The sequence below is a fragment of the Vanessa cardui genome, chromosome 23, assembly GCF_905220365.1.
Source record: "Vanessa cardui chromosome 23, ilVanCard2.1, whole genome shotgun sequence".
Lineage (NCBI taxonomy): Eukaryota > Metazoa > Arthropoda > Insecta > Lepidoptera > Nymphalidae > Vanessa > Vanessa cardui.
Window position 1 is genome coordinate 8995627 of NC_061145.1, and position 18217 is coordinate 9013843.

Here is an 18217-nt window from a genome sequence, read left to right on the forward strand (position 1 = left end):
CTGATTTTATTTAAATAAAAAAATTATAAATATTATGTCTTTAAGTATGTGCAAATAAGAATCAAAATAGTAACCGTTTAAATAATGACCCTTTGATAAAAATTATAATATATATAATTAAATTTACTTTGAAAAATTTAGTAAGACAGCATTTATCAAACATTAAAAAAAAAACTACGATACATATTCCCGCTTCGCTTGTGTACTTAAGCCCTATCGCAACTAAGTATATACAGAGGGTAGGAACCCACTTTCTTATCCCTTAAGAGAATTTCAGATTCCATTTTTGTTTTGTACTGAATACCTACGTTTTTTTTCCTTTTTAAGATAATATTCTGTAAGCTGATATGGGATTAGTTGAAAGTCGGGTAAATATGAATTATAATTTTGTCGATCAACTTTTATGAATATTTATGCGTTACTGGTACTTTTATTTTGTTTGATTTTTATCTTGGCTATCTTTTTCGAAATCGAATGCGTTCCATATTTAAATATATTTAAAAAAAAATAAAAATGTAAATGAAAAAGGTAGGAACAGGATCATTAACAATAATTTAAGCTCGTGACATACAGCATACAAGATTATAGATATGACAAAGATCTTGTACTTGGTATACTTTGATTTATTTAGTTTAGGTAGTTATGTGGTCACCACCGACCGTAGATATTAACTGCGTCCCTAATCTTAGGAGCTATCCCCATAGCTAAGGACATGAATATGGGATGAAATATGTTCCAAGCCCTCTCCTTAATGGAAGAGGAGGCCTTATCTCAGCAGTGGGAAATTTACAGGCTGTTATTTTACTTTACTTACTTTAGTTATACTGGCTCACTCACGTTTCAATCACAGCAGAATGTGACTTTGGGTGGTGGTTTGCTGGTAGTGGTAGGGCTTTTTGAGCCTATATGGGTTGGTATATAGGCTCAAAAAGCCCTACCATTATGTAAATATAACCTTACATATAATTTAAGGAAAAAAATTAATCATTTCTCTTTTGAAAAAGATCAACTTTTCCTCTAAAGTGTCTCTGACTATACCTACTAGAAAAATTACATATTTTGAGGTAAATATTATTTTATTGTTAATACTAATATTTATGGGAAACTCAGCCCAACCGTGGGACATTTGGACTTGTATACTAGTTTCAAGACACGGTTCTATTTTTGTTTAATTTAGAAAATAAATCAGATTCATGAAAAACTGACTTTCCATTACTTATTATAAAAAAAGCTACGAAACGTTTCATTTGAAGTACTTAATGGTAAGAATAATCTAATCGAACTAACAAATATAACCTTATTTGTAACTCACCGAAAATTGTTAACGAATTCCATCAAACAATTGCCTAAGTTTTATACCCAACTAGGTACCACTCATGAGATATTTTACCACCAAACAGAAATAATTGCATATTTTTGTGTTCCATTTTGAAGTCTGAGCCAGTGTAACTACAGGCACAAGATATATAAAATCTCAATTACGAATAATAATAATTTTAATAACATATTTATTCATTATCAAATATTTTATATAATTGGAACAACTACGTCTTATATTAAATTATTTAGTCTATACAATATTATGTTGATATTCTTTTGTTTAATTCAATCTGACTTTAATAATATTTTTTCTCAATAAAACGTCAAATACAATATACGTTGTCATAAGTCATAATTATATTGCATATTTATTGAATTATTATTGAATATTTAAATTAGTTACATTAATTGAATATAATGTAACTATTTTAAAATAAGTATCGTTATAATAACGTTATTTGCAATACCATACTTTATTCTTAAATATGGAATATTGTTAACTATTTTAATCTGTAATATTTGCCATCTATACGAAATTTAAATTTATTTACAACGTTACAATTTACATATTTTAAGTAAGTATCGTTATAATAACGTTATTTGCATTACCATGCTTAAATCTTAAAAATGGAATATAACATATAAACTTTTTTTAATCTGTAGCATTTTCCTTTTGAGCGAAATTTAAAAATCGAAACACGAACGCTTTAAATAATTAACCCTCCACTAACTGAGGGGCGATTTGAATGAAGTTAGTTGTAAAGTTGTAGTGGTGTACCATCGGATCATGATCGGAACCGACCAACGCGGTCGCTGCTGGGCTTAATCTACCAAATCGATCGTGTGCGCTTAAAAGGGCGAGTGGCTTGAGCGAGTACGGAATCTTTCAAATGAATATTTGCAACATAAAATATTTAAATCTGCTGTTAAATAAATACTATCATTATTATAAAACGAAATCCCTTACCGCCGCCGGTATCTATGTTGGCTTAGATCTTTAGAATTACGCAACGGATTTTGGTACGGTTTATTGTAATAGATAGAGTGATTCGAGAGGAATGTTTCTGTATACAATACATGGACAATATATTAAAGAAACAACAATTATTTAGTATATTTAGTATCAGCATTGCACCCGATAATTCCTCGATAAATTACGTATTTGAAATCGTATTCTTTAATAAAAATATTGTTATAAAATACAATATGTTATTTCATTTTCCTTACAAACAATTGTAGTTATTTTTAATCTTTGTGATCAATTTGGAAGGTTTATTTGCAGACAAGTCTAAACGAAGCATATTCGATCATCGCAAGATGTTTCAATCGACTCAGTAGATGACAATTACCTAGTTCACAGTTTCATTGAACAGTTATGCTCTATTAGATTGGAAACTATAATAGATTTCATTTATAATCCCTAGATAATTGCAGATAAAATATATTTTCTAAAAGATTAAACATTCTTAATTTGAAAACGTATTTTTTTTAAATCATTCTGTAAGCAAAGGTCTGAAAAGATTTTTTTTATATTTTGTCTGTGTAAAAATTTAATTAGTTATTTGTTATAAAATTGTCGAATATTAATTATTAGTATTAAAAACTAAAAATCATTTTATCTAAATTAATACTAAAATATTAGTATTAATTTAGATAAAATGATTGTTTTGAATATTGTTTAGGTCCCAAATGTTTTTTTTTTTTTTATATTAGACTCATGAATTAAATTACTGAGCCTTAAATAGCAGCCCTTTTTAACCAGTCAATACTAATAGCCGCTTTTTTCTTAAACTAAGTTAAAGTTGCGTCGTTAGTTAAGTAACTCATCGCCACTTTTTTTGCTTAACAGAATATAAACATACTTTAAAAGTTAAAAGAGTTTTTAGCTAAGAATATCAATGAGTTTGATTATGAATTTTAATACCTTACTTTTATTGTTATGGACGGTAATCTACCAGAAACCAGAGAGGGATCAGGCATAAAGCTCATTCATGTTTTGAGAGGTAACCTGCCAAATTAGCTGGTAAGTTTTACAAGACTTAATATTTTTTTATTTCTAGATTTGATTTGATATTCGATGGAAATTGCGGTCCAACTATGTCTTTTGATAAAAGCTGGACAGTTGAATACAAAACGCCATGACAAGTATTCACCTCTAGCCACACACAGGGACATTGTAGGAGTAACCGTCCTCACACTGGAAATAAACTACTAGTGCAGAACACACAAGACTATTTGCATACCTTTATAGGTACCATATAGATAGATACTATATAGATAGAGTGAAATCTGCATAATTGTTTCCAATATAATTTGCCACCAAATATCAAATTTTCAAAAAAAGAACTCTGTGTTTTATAAGATTTAGTGACGTCACCTTTCAGAAACGTCTAGCATCATCATCAACCTTATCCCAATTTACTTGGGGTCGGAGCATGTCCTCTTCCATACTTCCCTATGACGTCATCTCACAAGTAACATTATTACTCACATATCATCTTTCACACAATCCATCCATCGTTTAATTGGTCGACCCCCTCCATCCATACATTTTCAAGACCTTCCTCACAATATGTTGCTCATTCCATCATAACATGCCCATACTATGGTAAAAACCTTCCACATAACTTGTCAGTTACCGGTGCCACCTTCAAACTACCTTATGTACTCATTCCTTACTCTATCCATTCGTGTAACACCACACATTCCTCAGCATTTCCATCTCCATTAATAATAAATAATAATAAATACTCTTTATTGTACACCAATAATAGAAAACAAGGTAAATGGGTAACATGTTGAGTAGATGTACAAAGGCGGTCCTATCGCTACGGTAGCAATTTACATGCTTGTCTTTCATTCAACTCAGAAATTTCTAGCATCAGCAAAATTCTACGTATCAAAATTGATTTAACTATTAAGTTCTATTCTAAAAGTATATTTAAAACATACCTGGAGAGCATAGCATCATTGGCGCTGCCGAAATGATTAGCTGCTAAAGCTGCCTCTAAAACATTCGATTCCCTTCTTGGTTCAGCTCGATTTAGTATCGAACTGATAGAGAAACTCGTGTAGGGAGCACTGCCAGTTGCCTTCTCTTCTTTATCCTTCTTCAAATCATAAAATGGGCTCTTCTGGTCTCTTCTAGAAGGGGATGAAGGGATGTCCGGGCTGCTCGCTCCGGATACGACGTTCACTTCGATGTCGTTGTCTTGGGATGAAACGGGGGAATCCATTTTGGTTCTCAGCGCATCGTTTTGTTGTAACCTGTAACATATAATTAAATTTTAAATTAAAAAAAAAAAGATAAACACAACTTTTATTTTGATCCTTTCTCTTAATAAACCATTATTTTTATTCCTAATATTTATTTTTTGTTTCATGAAGACAGTTAATTGAAATGAAACCTTTAATGTTTAAATAATTCAAATCGTATCAAATCAAAATATCCTTTATCCAAAGAAGCTTCTACAAGCACTTTTGAATCGTCATTTAACAAACTGTTGAGTTCATTGACCTACCACCCATTCAGAATGCAGATTCTACCGAGAATACTTCAATGCCGACGGTTCCAGAGTCACGTACATTGACATATATTTATCTCTTTGTAGAATATATCAGAGAAATTAAATTATTGATTATATATTACTAGTCTCCGTCAGTGGCTTTGCCCGTTTTTGGGGTTGGTACATATTCAAAATCAATGTTATTGTTGTAGCCTAAGTTACTCCTTATTACAACAGCTTTCTCCAATGATAATCCCATCAAAATCGGTTCAGCTTTTCCATTAGCCCGGAACAAATAGACAGCGAGACAATTAATATAAAAACATACACTACAATTCTATAATATGTTTAGTAGGTATATTATATGTGAAACAATTAACTCGCTTATCATAAAGTGTTATATGTCTTTAAGATAATTTGTATATATATAAACAACTGTCCTATCTGTCTATCCGTCTAGATTAAATTATAACACGCTTTATATATATCTTATAATGAGGTAGGTGAATTCGTTATGCAGAGACGCACTCAAAAAGGATTTAGGAAATTTTGTTTTAAGGGGAACCCTTCATAACTTCCACCTACCCGTTTAAAGTATCTTTTACAATATGATACATAAATATGGTAATTTAAATATAAATGTATGTTTATATATTTGATAAATGTACTTTAGTATACGGTACTATGAAACCATAAGAAGAGTTCTCCGTTCAAATAATCATGTGTGGCTGAAACATCAGGTTTTCTCATCAGGTCTTGCTCATCCTTAACAAAAATATTTCATAACAATCTTCTGATACAAATTAATAAATTTTTTATATATTTTAAGTTTGGAGTTTTTTTTTAATTTCAATACATATAGATTCAAAATTATATTCTAGCACTGCACGTGTGCATGTAATGAGTGCGTTTGTGTGTCGTTTAAACAAAACATAAGTATGGGAAAAAAATATTGAAAAATCTTATTGGTTACTTATATATGGAGGAAAGCCGCATGTGATTAATTCCAACGAAATTCTGAAACATATGTTTCCACCAACCCGCATTGGAGCAGTGTGCTAGCTAATATACTCCAAACATTATCCTCCAAGGGAGAAGAGAGGGTCTCTTCTCCCGTGTAGCCCAGCAGTGGGAAATTTACAGGCTGTTGATGAAACCATCATAAAACTATGACACATATACAACTGAAACGAAATCGCTAACATCAATCGTGAAACCATGACATTAATCTTATAAAAATCTTAAACAAACGCAAATCCATTAAAAAGCATAATATTTTTATCAGTTAACTTGTTATTTATTCACGGAGAGGGATGCGGGATCCTCTTTATATAATCTGTGCCCGTGGGACATCCCTAATAAGCTAAGAACAATAACGCACTTAAGATACTGAATTATAGATCAGTTAAACGTCTCGAGTTAAGATGGCTACCCTTTTTGGTCAATGAGTAGTTTAGATTACGTTTTTATCATGTATTCTTTATTTAACATTATTATTAAATAAAGATTTGTATATTTAGTAGAATTATTAATGGCGGCTGGAAGGTAGATACAAAGTACAAAAGAAATATTTTATTGTAAAAGTGTTGCCCTATAACAAAAATATTATTTAAACCTTCAGCTTTACATGGTTTCCGATACGCGGGAAAGTAAACAATTTCCAAACTCTTTATATTTTTTACAGTCAGTATCTTAAGACGAAGGTAATTCGCTATTCAGCCTTGCGAAAAATAAATAAAACCTTCATGTTAAAAAAAAAATCAACACTAAAACCGTAAATCTTAGAAGAAATCTTAAGACGTATTCAATGTCAATACACAAATCCAAGAGATGAAAACTGAAAGAAACACAAAAAAACAACCGCTGACCGACCATTCGAGTTGAAATTTTCGATTCAATCCGTTGAAACAGGAAAAGGTTTCACGCAAATTAATGTAATAGTTGTAATTTAAACAAGGGCGGTAGATCCGAATTTTGATACCAACGCAATAATATTCGTCGGAACACGCTTTTCATTGGCAAAACGTGCGATTGCCACTTTTGGTATTTTAAACATGTGTATTTGAACGAGCGTTCCGATTAAATTGTCGATGGAAAATTTATCGTGGATGAAAAATGTTTTATGGAAATTCGGGATTGTAAAATGTTTCCGAGTAAGATTATTTCGGATATCTATTTATTATGTTACACAATTATCGATTTTAGGTCTGATAGTTCCGATTTCAGGATCGTGACTTCGAATCAATGTCAAATGTATATAGTTATTAATTTATATCTATAATAACTTATAAACAATCATACATAAAATTTTGACTTCACAACAAAATGAATCATCATAAAGAGAAAGCCTTACATCCGCAATGCAAAATTAACTGACTGTGTAATGGTCACAAGTGTGACTCCCGCATATCAAGTATTTATATAATACAAGCGTAGATGTAGCGAGTGTTTGGCTGGCTATATAGCACGGGAATAAAATCCAATATATCGTCTGGCTATGTACCACTGGCAGACAGATAATCTAGTTCTTACAATGTACGTACCACAAAATATACTCGTGAAATACCTGTTTAAACCAAAACCGTAAGTAGCGTCCATTACACACAAATTCATTTTGTGTTCTGTGTACTTTGAAAATTGGGTGAATCAGTATTAACAGGCCTAAGAGACTTACTTAATAACTTAATTATATATATTTTAAAATATAAAAAAAGAAAAACGTCTGTATTTCCTGGTTTAATCAATATGAACCGATTTTTGTCAGAAGTATTATTATATAAGTTGATACGGTACAATTGTTCATACAAGAGTTTAGTTTGTTACGTCACAAAGCATATTTATTAATAAATTACAATTTGAACATGGTATTTGACTTTAAATACCACCACTAAAGTTTCCGTACATATCAAACCTCTAAACTGGACTATCAGCTGATCTATAATCGCTACTGATAATTAACCGGCCGCATATCCGGATGTCTTGGACTTTTAGCCGAATAAAAAAGAAGTTATTTAATTATCTGTCAAAAATACATTAGCGGCAGCAGTTCTATAAATCAAAAATATATTCACTCCCTAACTTGAAAAGCAAATGAAGCCGTTGGTGTCCTATATGAACTGGTCGGGGCGAATAGCTGTTCCACCGTCCTGACCAATATAAACTCATTGTAATAACCTTAACAAATCGCTAGGATTCAGCCGCGGCCAGAGTCAGTCATATCGTCAATATTATCTGCAATTACATATAGTAGCCAGTTGAAACTTATTGTTCTAAAATGTTTCAACATACATTATGATTAAACTAACTTCTTATTATCTTTTTATCTCTGTCTCTCTTCATCTTATAGCTATCTCATTCCTTAATTAGAGAAGTTTTTAGGTTTGGATAAAATCATTACCAAGTGCTTCGAGCCACAGATTATAAATAAGGGATGTTTATTTCGGTGTCAGTAATACGATATCGTGGTAAATCTAAATCGATACCCAAATATTCATTCGAGTGTGAAGTATGTAATCGATACTTTTTTAAACGATTTTTATCGCGCGATTAATTTTTCAAATCGATTTTTTTTATAATTTTTAATTACGGGCTTTTGTTGCTTTTATGTTGTGTCAAAATATTTGATATGAGATCGAAATTGGAGTGAAATTCGATATTTGATATTTTATTAATTTTACCGATAATATACTTTTTAAAACTTGTACAGATTATTATTTATGATTTTTATTTACGACCTTCATGGTCGAATGTTTGTACACCGGTTTTCATTTGTACGTCACTCCGGGGTCCCGGGTTCGAAAAGTACATTAGTTTTCTATGTTGTCTTGGGTCTGGGTGTTTGTGGTACCGTCGTTACTTCTGATTTTCCATAACACAAGTGCTTTAGCTACTCACATTGGGATCAGAATGTATGTGATGTTGTCCAATATTTATAAACAAATATTTATTATATTTTAGTCATTTATCTATTGTTACAATATATATGTATGTGTTTATGTTTATACTTGACTAAGTACTTACTATGCGTTCCTACTTGAGGAGTCTATCAAAACACATATTTACAAACTGCATTAGTAATTTAATATTTAAATATACATAGTATATCTCACTGCTTTTGAAGGCAAAGTTCGTAAGGCTACCTACCTTGGATAGTACGTATTTAAACTTGCTCAAAACGATATTTTTAATAAGAACGACCATTAGAGAAGGATAGATATAGAAGATAGTATTAATAAAAGGCTTTGATTTTAATGACAGTACGTTTAATTTCTGTTTGAACAAATATTTGGGTAGATGAACAGCTGATTGATGTGAAATGTTATGTACCTCAGATCACAAAACTCCGACGGGGAAAGGAGAGAATCTACTGATGGTAGCCAGAACAGGTGCCATCCACTGATCATTTTTCTACCAAGAAGTAAGTAGTATTGCTATGTGTAAGGGTGAGTGGGGCAGTATAGTTAGAAACACAAATGACGTAACACATTTGTTACCAAAGTTAGTAGCGCTTAATGTAAGGCACTGTTAAAAAGTTTTACAGCGCCATTATCAATGATCAGTGGTGACCATTTACCATCACACCTATTTAGCCTACCTTTTTGTATTTATATTATAAATGTGAAAACTCTACTGTCCGTCGCGTTTTCACGACCAAACCACTGAACCGAAATTGATGTAATTTGGCATGAAGCAAACTTGAATTCCAAGAAAGAACAGGCTACTTTTTTTGCCTAGCACATTTCTATCAACCCACTAAAAGGCGAGCAAAACCGCGGGCGACTACTAGTATGATAATAAAAACTTATTTTTATTACTTTATAATAATATATAACCAGCGGTTTTCATTGTATATCTTAATGACGACCTCCATGGTCGAGTGGTGTGTACACCGGTTTTCATGGGTGCGCCACTCTGAGTTCCCGGGTTCGATTCCCGGCCGAGTCGATGTAGATTACCATTAGTTTTCTATGTTGTCTTGGGTCTGGGTGTTTGTGGTATCGTTACTTCTGATTTCCATAACACAAGTGCTTCAGTTATTTACATTGGGATCAGAATGTATGTGATGTTGTCTCATATTTATTTATTTATAAAATAGTAAATATATGAAGTGATATAAAAACGACCTAATTAATATACATAGAGGCCCTAACTCACGAAGATTGCGTCACGACAGATGGCCACTTGCCGATAGCATCTAACCCGTAACTTTACGACTCTAACCCTCGGATGCTAATCGAACTGTCACGTCCTCGTATCACACCGAACGTCTTTCAATAAAAAAAAAAAGAAATTAAATTAAAAATTTCTAAATTAATAAAACATGACTTTCATTACCTCGTTGATTAATTGAGAAGAGAGTTAACATTAAGAAAGGTGTTGTTAGAATCCTCTAACGATACCCCAACATCAAAATTTGTAAAAGTATTTAACAGTCAGGATCTTGAAATATAAAGAAATCAAATCTGTACATTAAAACCTTAAAAATTACTCTCCTTTTTGTGCATTCATATGCTAAGCGAGCTAATTAATAGTTAATAGGATACACAAGACTTATTTGCAGACTGTGTTTCAGATCTAGGCATTATAAGAAAATATGAACATACATATGAAATGATGATGCACTTCATAGCTCAGTAATAAAACGTCGAATGTGAACTCAGGAATTTATGCTATTGAGATACTTGTATCCTTTGATTGTAATGATAATTATAATCGATAGTCGGATATCAATTATTCAATATTTCACAAAAGTAACAAAGTTGTACTTATTAATGGCGATTACACCTTTTTCAAATAGAACGCAAATATATGTTATTTGAATGACATTGAATAAAAAAAAAACAAAAGAAGTCGGTTATCATTTTCACGTTTTGAGTTGCACAGACGCACGCTTAAATTATACATATTTATATTAGAACCAACTAAACTTTACACTATAATTGATTTCGTAAATGGTTAAAAAAGAATAGGCAGACTGAAGTGCGATCAGAGGCACATACATATATTTTTAGATTTAATTAAAAAAAAAAACAAAAAAATATATCATGAATGTCAAAAGTTAATTATTCTATATAAATAAATGAATTATATTTACATTTTTAAAAGTGACCACGGTGTAATGGGCGTCGACAGCGCATCTTAACATCGTAAAGGGTTAAATTAGACTTTGTAACGTTTTACGATTTCGCGGGGAACTGTTAAAAATTCATTTAGTTATTACCCGTGTAATAACAATGGAAGGAGACCTTACATTATCTGTTATCCTATATTTTAATCTATATTGCTGTAATATTAATATTACATTGTATAATTAACTAGCGACCCGCCCGACTTCGCACGGTGAAATACTGATATATATATATATATCTATATATATTTATGGTATAAGTTGGCGGACGAGTGTATGGGCCACCTGATGGTAAGTGATCACCATCACCCATAGACAATGACGCTGTAAGAAAAATGAACTAATCCTTGCATCGTCAATGCGCCACCAACCTTGGGAACTAAGATGTTACGTCCCTTGTGCCTTTAGTTACACTGGCTCACTCACCCTTCAAAACCGGAACACAACAATACTGAGCACTGTTATTTGGCGGTAGAATAACTGATGAGTGGGTGGTACCTACCCAGACGGGCTTGCACTAAGCCTAACCACCAAGTGATACTAAGTATATTAATGATATTTCTTGTTTCTTTACTGTATTGTCCATGTATTATATACAAAAACCTTCCTCTTGAATCACTGTATCTATTAAAAAAAAAACCGCATCAAAATCCGTTGCGTAATTTGAAAGATCTATTATATACATAGGGACAGACAGCGGTAAGCGACTTTGTTTTATACTATGTAACGATAAAGACAACTTTTTGTTAGTGACTATATTAGTTGCCGACTTCAGATTATGAGGTACATCCATCCTTTTCAATAATAATTCACAGCTATTTTTAACTTTTCCTATTAAAAATATCAGACCAAAAACATTGATAAATAAATCATATTACTCAAAACGAAATTGTAAATATAAAAAACGTGGGCTTATTTTCTGTATTTATAGATTACTAGGCATATATAAAAAATATATTTTACTTTAACATACTCTGTAATTTGAATGGTGGAAAAAATTAACTAACGAATTCCTTGCCGGTTTTTCTCGGTAGAATCTACATTCCGAACCGATGGTATCTTTAATTCGATATTGTACATGACGTTTTAAAATAACTTTTATGAACCTAATTGAATAAAGAATCATTTGATTAATTGTTTGATTATAGCAAAGAATTAAGGCAAGCATACCATAGATTACCGTACTCCATGCATTGTTAATAGCTTAGCTATATTGCACAACTTGATAAAGACCAAATAAACATAGAAAGTATTAATAGTTCCTGATTAAGATATAATATCATTTTACGTAACTCTTCAAATAGAGAGCCGAGTTGACCCAGTGGTTAGAACGTACATCTAAACCGATGATTGCGGGTTCAAACCCAGCATCACTGAATATTCATGTGCTTTATTTGTGTTTATTAATCATCTCGGGTTCAGCTTTGAAGGTAAACATCGTGAGGAATCCCGCACGTGACTAGTTTTATATGAATTCTGCCACATATGTATTCCACTAACTCGCATTGAAACAATGTGGTGAACAACGTTCCAAAACTTCTCCTTAAGGGAAGAGGAGGCCTTATGGGAAATTTAGAGGCTGTTGTTGTTATTGTTCTAATTACTCATGTCCACTTTAATTTGACTTCACAACTACCGATAGCATCATCTTCAGTTCAAAATGCCTATTGTTGAAAATGAATGCCAAAGATTAATCAAGCTCTCGACCAATGATATAATGTCAATTCGGTGTCAAATGTTGTTTATTTGGCCTGTCTGGATAGGTTACCATTCACGTGTACCAAAACCAATCAGCAATACATTGATTTCCACAAGATGTTACATACATATATAATTGTACCAGTAGTCATTTATAGGCTGTTGGTTGTCTTGTGTCAGGCAGAAAAGAACCTATGTCCTTTCTTAGAGTTCAAGCTTCATACCAAATTTCATCAAATTCGGTTCAACGGTTTGGTCGTGAAAGAGCGGCGGACAGACAGAGTTACTTTCATATTTATAATAATAATAAAGATTTAACTAACACGATTTTTTTTAATTCTGAAAATGATTTACTGCGTTTCTGGCCAATACTTCTTGGTAGAATCTGCTCTATAAATATAGTTTCTTGAATAAATATTCACAATTGCTTGTAAAAGCATATTTGAATAAAGTATAATATATTGATTTTGATTTTTGATTCAAAAAATCTTCTAGCTAGAGTTATAAAACCCACAGTGACGTCATATATGTTCAAGATTACTATCGCATTAACAATACATATACGGTACGTTTATATTAAGATGGTCACCACATACCATCTACAAAAGTTGAAATTAGGCAGGTAGGCATCCTAAAAATGAAACTGCTACCCTAAAGGGGTAAAATGTGTGTAGTTTTTGTTTTATAAATTTCGCACGAATAAAGCCGCAGTTTCAACTAGTTATAATATATTCCTATCTATATATTTATCGATATTGCCAATTTCAAGTATCGCAATCGCACTGGCATTTCTCAATTGTTCGACGGCGATATTGCCAATAATCTGCCAGCTGTGTAGCCTTAGACGTTTCATGTTTCTACGAATCTCGAAATGGCGAAACGGATTGTATAGATTCACTATATTCGTTAAATATTATATTTAATCGTTGTTGTGCAACAAATCTTTTACGAATTATTACTTACATAAATCATGTTAAATATTTATATATATGTAGTATATTTAAAAATTCTATCTTTGTCAATAAATGAGAAACTATTAATTTCTATAATAACTAATGGAAAAAAACTGTGAACATTTACGTTAAAAATGAGGATTATTTTAAGTTTTGTAAGCAATATCGAATCGAATGAGTTAGTTAGAGAAACGAGAGAGACTATTCTGTAATAAGAAACTCGAAACTCACCGCTGAGCACTAGCTGGAAATATCAGAATGTGATATACGACATTGACTTTAATAATTATAGAAATATAGTGTATACGTATCAAAATAGCATATCATTATAAGTTCGTTATAAATAATAAATAAATAAATATGAGACAACATTACTCTGATCCCAATGTATTAGCTGAAGCACTTGTGTTATGGAAATCAGAAGTAACGACCGTACCACAAACACCCAGACCCAAGACAACATAGAAAACTAATGGTAATCTACATCGACTCGTCTGGGAATCGAACCCGGGACCATGGAGGTCGTTATCAATATTTCAATATTTATATGTGAGATAGAAAGTGACTGGTCACAGAATCGCCCTGCAGAACGGATATGTTAGTAAAAATGCCTGCACATTATAAAAATCCTATATGCAAACCACTGTCATAATTATGACACAACATGGCCGGCCCTCAAGAAAAGCGGAAAATTTAGTCGAACAGTAGAACAATTTTTAATAAATGGGTTTAATCTTCATCTATGTAAAATCGGCGACAATAATTTTATTTAGAAAATATTTTATGGGCAAGAATTTCCCCAAACGTAAACTAAACTTCGGCTATTAAGTAAAGCGATATTAATTAATATAAGTGTATTCAAATTAGTTAATTACACGAAAATATAATTTTACATGTGACAGTGTTTGATGAATAATTGAGGCCTAAGGGATTACGCTGTACAGCCTACCGTTGAAGGCAATTATATTTTTATACATCTACATTTCTTACATATAGTATATATTGCTTAGATTTTATTTATAATATTTATATGTTATGACATATATGATGATGGGCCATCTCGGCCCAGTGGTTAGAACGCGTGCATCTTAACCGATGATTACGGGTTCAAACCCATGCAAGCACCGCTGATTCATGTACTTAATTTGTCTTTATAATTCATCTCGTGCTCGGCGGTGAAGGAAAACATCGTGAGGAAACCTGCATGTGACAAATTTCATAGAAGTTCTGCCAAATGTGTATTCCACCAACCCGCATTGGAACAGCGTGGTGGAATATGTTCCAAACCTTCTCCTCAGAGAGAAAGGAGGCCTTTACCCCAGCAGTGGGAATTTAAGGGCTGTTGTTGTTGTTGTGTTGTTGTATGTCTTTTGTATATTAAAAATGAGTCATTTTTTATTATTTTCAATTCAATTCTTAATTTAATGGCTTTTAATTGTGTTGACTGGGCACAGATTATTTCGCATTTTATAATATTCTGAATGACAGCTACGTCCGACAATTACCAAACATCATACTATTTTTCTGTACTCATAAACCAAAGGTCGAAAACCTGAGGTTCAAAAATACACCCACTGGTACAATTGTCAACGTAATGACAGATGTCATAAACATAAAAAAAAAAAAACAAAAAATAATAACCAATGGTTGGCCAGTGTTTATTTCGACTATGCTTTTACAGTCTATCTAGCTAGTTAAATCGTTCAAATTACGTGACTTTACAAAAATTAAGTAACAGTTCCGTACATTCCAAACATGGAGTTTTAACTTTAGTTAATATAAAAATATCGGCATGATTTCGTATGAAGAATACGGAATGATTCCTTCATCGGAGAATTCATAATGAATTGTCTTAACTAGCTTTATATAATGCATATACATATATACCTCAAATACTGGTGGTAGCATCACTTAATTGTAAAATGACGATTCAAAAGTACTTGTAAAATCCTACTTGAATAAAGTTTATTTTGATTTGATTTGATTTGCACCACAAAAGAAAAAAGATATTAATATGAGATAATTCACTAGCAACGTCACAAATGCTAAATTACAATATAGAAAAATTTTACATAAATTGTCTTAAAGTCTACTTAAACCTATGTCACCGCTTCTATCACGCAAAACGTTACTCCGCCGTAGGCCTTACCGAGATGTTATAGCCTTTAGATTTCTTCAATAATTGGGCTATTAAATGCAAAAACAATTTTTCAAATCCAACCGATCGTTTCAGATTATCGCTTTTCAACAAACAAACATTTCAGTTTAATTGTGGTTTGTTTAATCATAAGGTTTTATTTATTTTAAACATATTAAAATCGTTTATATTATTAGATAATGGTACGGTGTTACCAGTAATTTAACTTTAGCAACGAATCTTAGTATTGATGTGTTGTTACTTTATTTAGTACTGTTTAAATCTTTCAACTCAATCAATTTATTTAAATAAAGCTTATATCGGTCCACTTTTAAAAGCGATTTACTGGCGTTCTATTTAAAACAAATGGGAATAATATGGAAGTTATAGCCTTATAATCCTCAATAAACGGGCTATCCAATCGTAAGTTTTTATAATCATCCGGATATTCCTTTAAATTAATTCGTTCATGAACACTCTTTACCGCTTAATATAAATACAGATTAAGAAATAAAATGTAATCCGAAACTGTTATTTTACTGTCAGAATAGAATATTAAAGGATTAAACTATTTAGCGAGTGTTTAATTAAACTTATTTCTCTCTTTTTGTCATAATTGATATGACATTCGAAAGAAGAAGATAGAATTTCTTCACTTGTCACTCCTTAAATAATATAGAGTTGTCAACTACAGGTCCGTTTAATGCTATAATTTAATGTACAACATGATTAAGTGCTTAAAGCGATTGATAGTCATAGGCACTATTTAATAAATCTAGCGATATTAAGCTGATGAAAACTTATAAACGTATTCTAATTATAGCTTATGTTAGAATATTAGGTTACGTTATTAAATAATATTATTTAAATTTAAACACGGTCATTTATTTAGATGTCATATAAGTAATACAAACGTATTGTATAATTGTCATAGACAATAAAAGTGTATAATTAGACTTATGTTAGTTATTTTAAAAAAAACTGCATTACGAAATAATACAACAATAATACACACTTATATGATTATTGTACATTTTTTTAACGTATACTATTAAAAATAACAAATTTTAATATTGACAATATAAGATAAAAAACATATATAATATTCAAATATTAAAAATAAAAACAAAACTTACCTCTCAACTAAAATCAGGCATCCCTCATAATCTCCACTTTTACGATAAATCAATCCACAACACTAAAATCGAAATGATAGTTTAATCAGAATCCATATCACAAACAGTTCACCGCGCTTAAAAAAAAAAAGAAACAACCGTTTTATTTCGATAGTATCGTGTCAGGTAGGTATACCTAAGGAACATGCGCCGTTGTCTACAGTACCCGTTTGACTGGCAGCTACCCTTACAATTTGGGGCGTCACAATACGAAGACCACCCCTCGAAATAACCAACCATCCCCATACAGCCGTCCCTCTCTAATGAAGACATCCCTTTTACGGTAAACCAACCCTTATAATAAGTACGTAAGGGTGTCGAGGGTGCAAAGTGAAATTGTTGAGAAGTAATCGATCGGCAAGTGACTACAGTACTAGTGAGTGTCTAACAAAATTAAGGGTTGGTACTTTTGACATTGTGAGACTGGAGGTATGCGGTATTGAGGGCTTATTTCATTCGTAACGTATTTAATATATTATTTTTCAACGGCATTCCATTTTTAAATATAAATATTCTTTTTTTTTTTTAATTAAGTTCAATTCCAGTCATTTGTAAGTAAATTTCGTTTTCGTCTTACGTCGTATTTTTTTTATATATTTGGAATTAAATCTCAATTTTTTATAGAGACTAAATAGGTTTTATTTCAATTAAAATAACAAAAATATCTTAACAATTATGAATGTAATATTTTTATATGTTGAACAAGAGTAAGAGTTTCTTGCCGGTTCTTCTTGGTAGAATCTACATTCCGAACCGGCGATAGCTTCACTTTTTTTATGGTATAGGTTGGCGGACGAGCATATGGGCCACCTGATGGTAAGTGATCACCATCAGCCATAGATAATGACGCTGTAAGAAATATTAACTATTCCTTACATCGTCAATGCGCCACCAACCTTGGGAACTAAGATGTTATGTCCCTTGTGCCTGTAGTTACACTGGGTCACTCACCAATATAGCTCACTTCAAATGGTTGTTAAATGACGATTCAAAAGTGCTTGTACCCTACTGTACTGCTAGTAAAACCCTACCTACTTGAATAAAGTATATTTTGATGTTTTGTTTTTTTTTTAATATAAGTTGTTTTCCACTAACACATGTGTCATTAAATTCAGAATTGTGTGCAAACATAATTTCACACACAATTTCACAATCACAAAAATCTGACAAGTCTAAAGAAAAACTTAATTCTATCAGACCAGAGACTTATCGATAAGCTACTCATAACTGATAATTACTCAAAGCTGTCTCGCGATGTCATCGCCTAACTGTGACATCTATCCCAACGCGCACAAAGAAAT

The 18217-nt window shown here is 31.8% G+C and overlaps 1 protein-coding gene across 1 annotated transcript in view; it reads right to left on the reverse strand.

Moving 5' to 3' along the window:
- Window positions 1-17072, reverse strand: part of LOC124539813 (homeobox protein HMX3-B-like) — a 35310-nt gene extending 18238 nt beyond the window's left edge. The window contains exons 1-2 of the mRNA XM_047117171.1: window positions 16878-17072; window positions 4273-4587 (exon numbers count right to left, since the gene is read on the reverse strand). Of these exons, the coding sequence (XP_046973127.1) occupies window positions 4273-4556 (284 nt within the window). The 5' untranslated portion in view covers window positions 4557-4587; window positions 16878-17072. The remainder of the gene's footprint in view (window positions 1-4272; window positions 4588-16877) is intronic.
- Between the last annotated feature and the right edge of the window lie 1145 nt (window positions 17073-18217).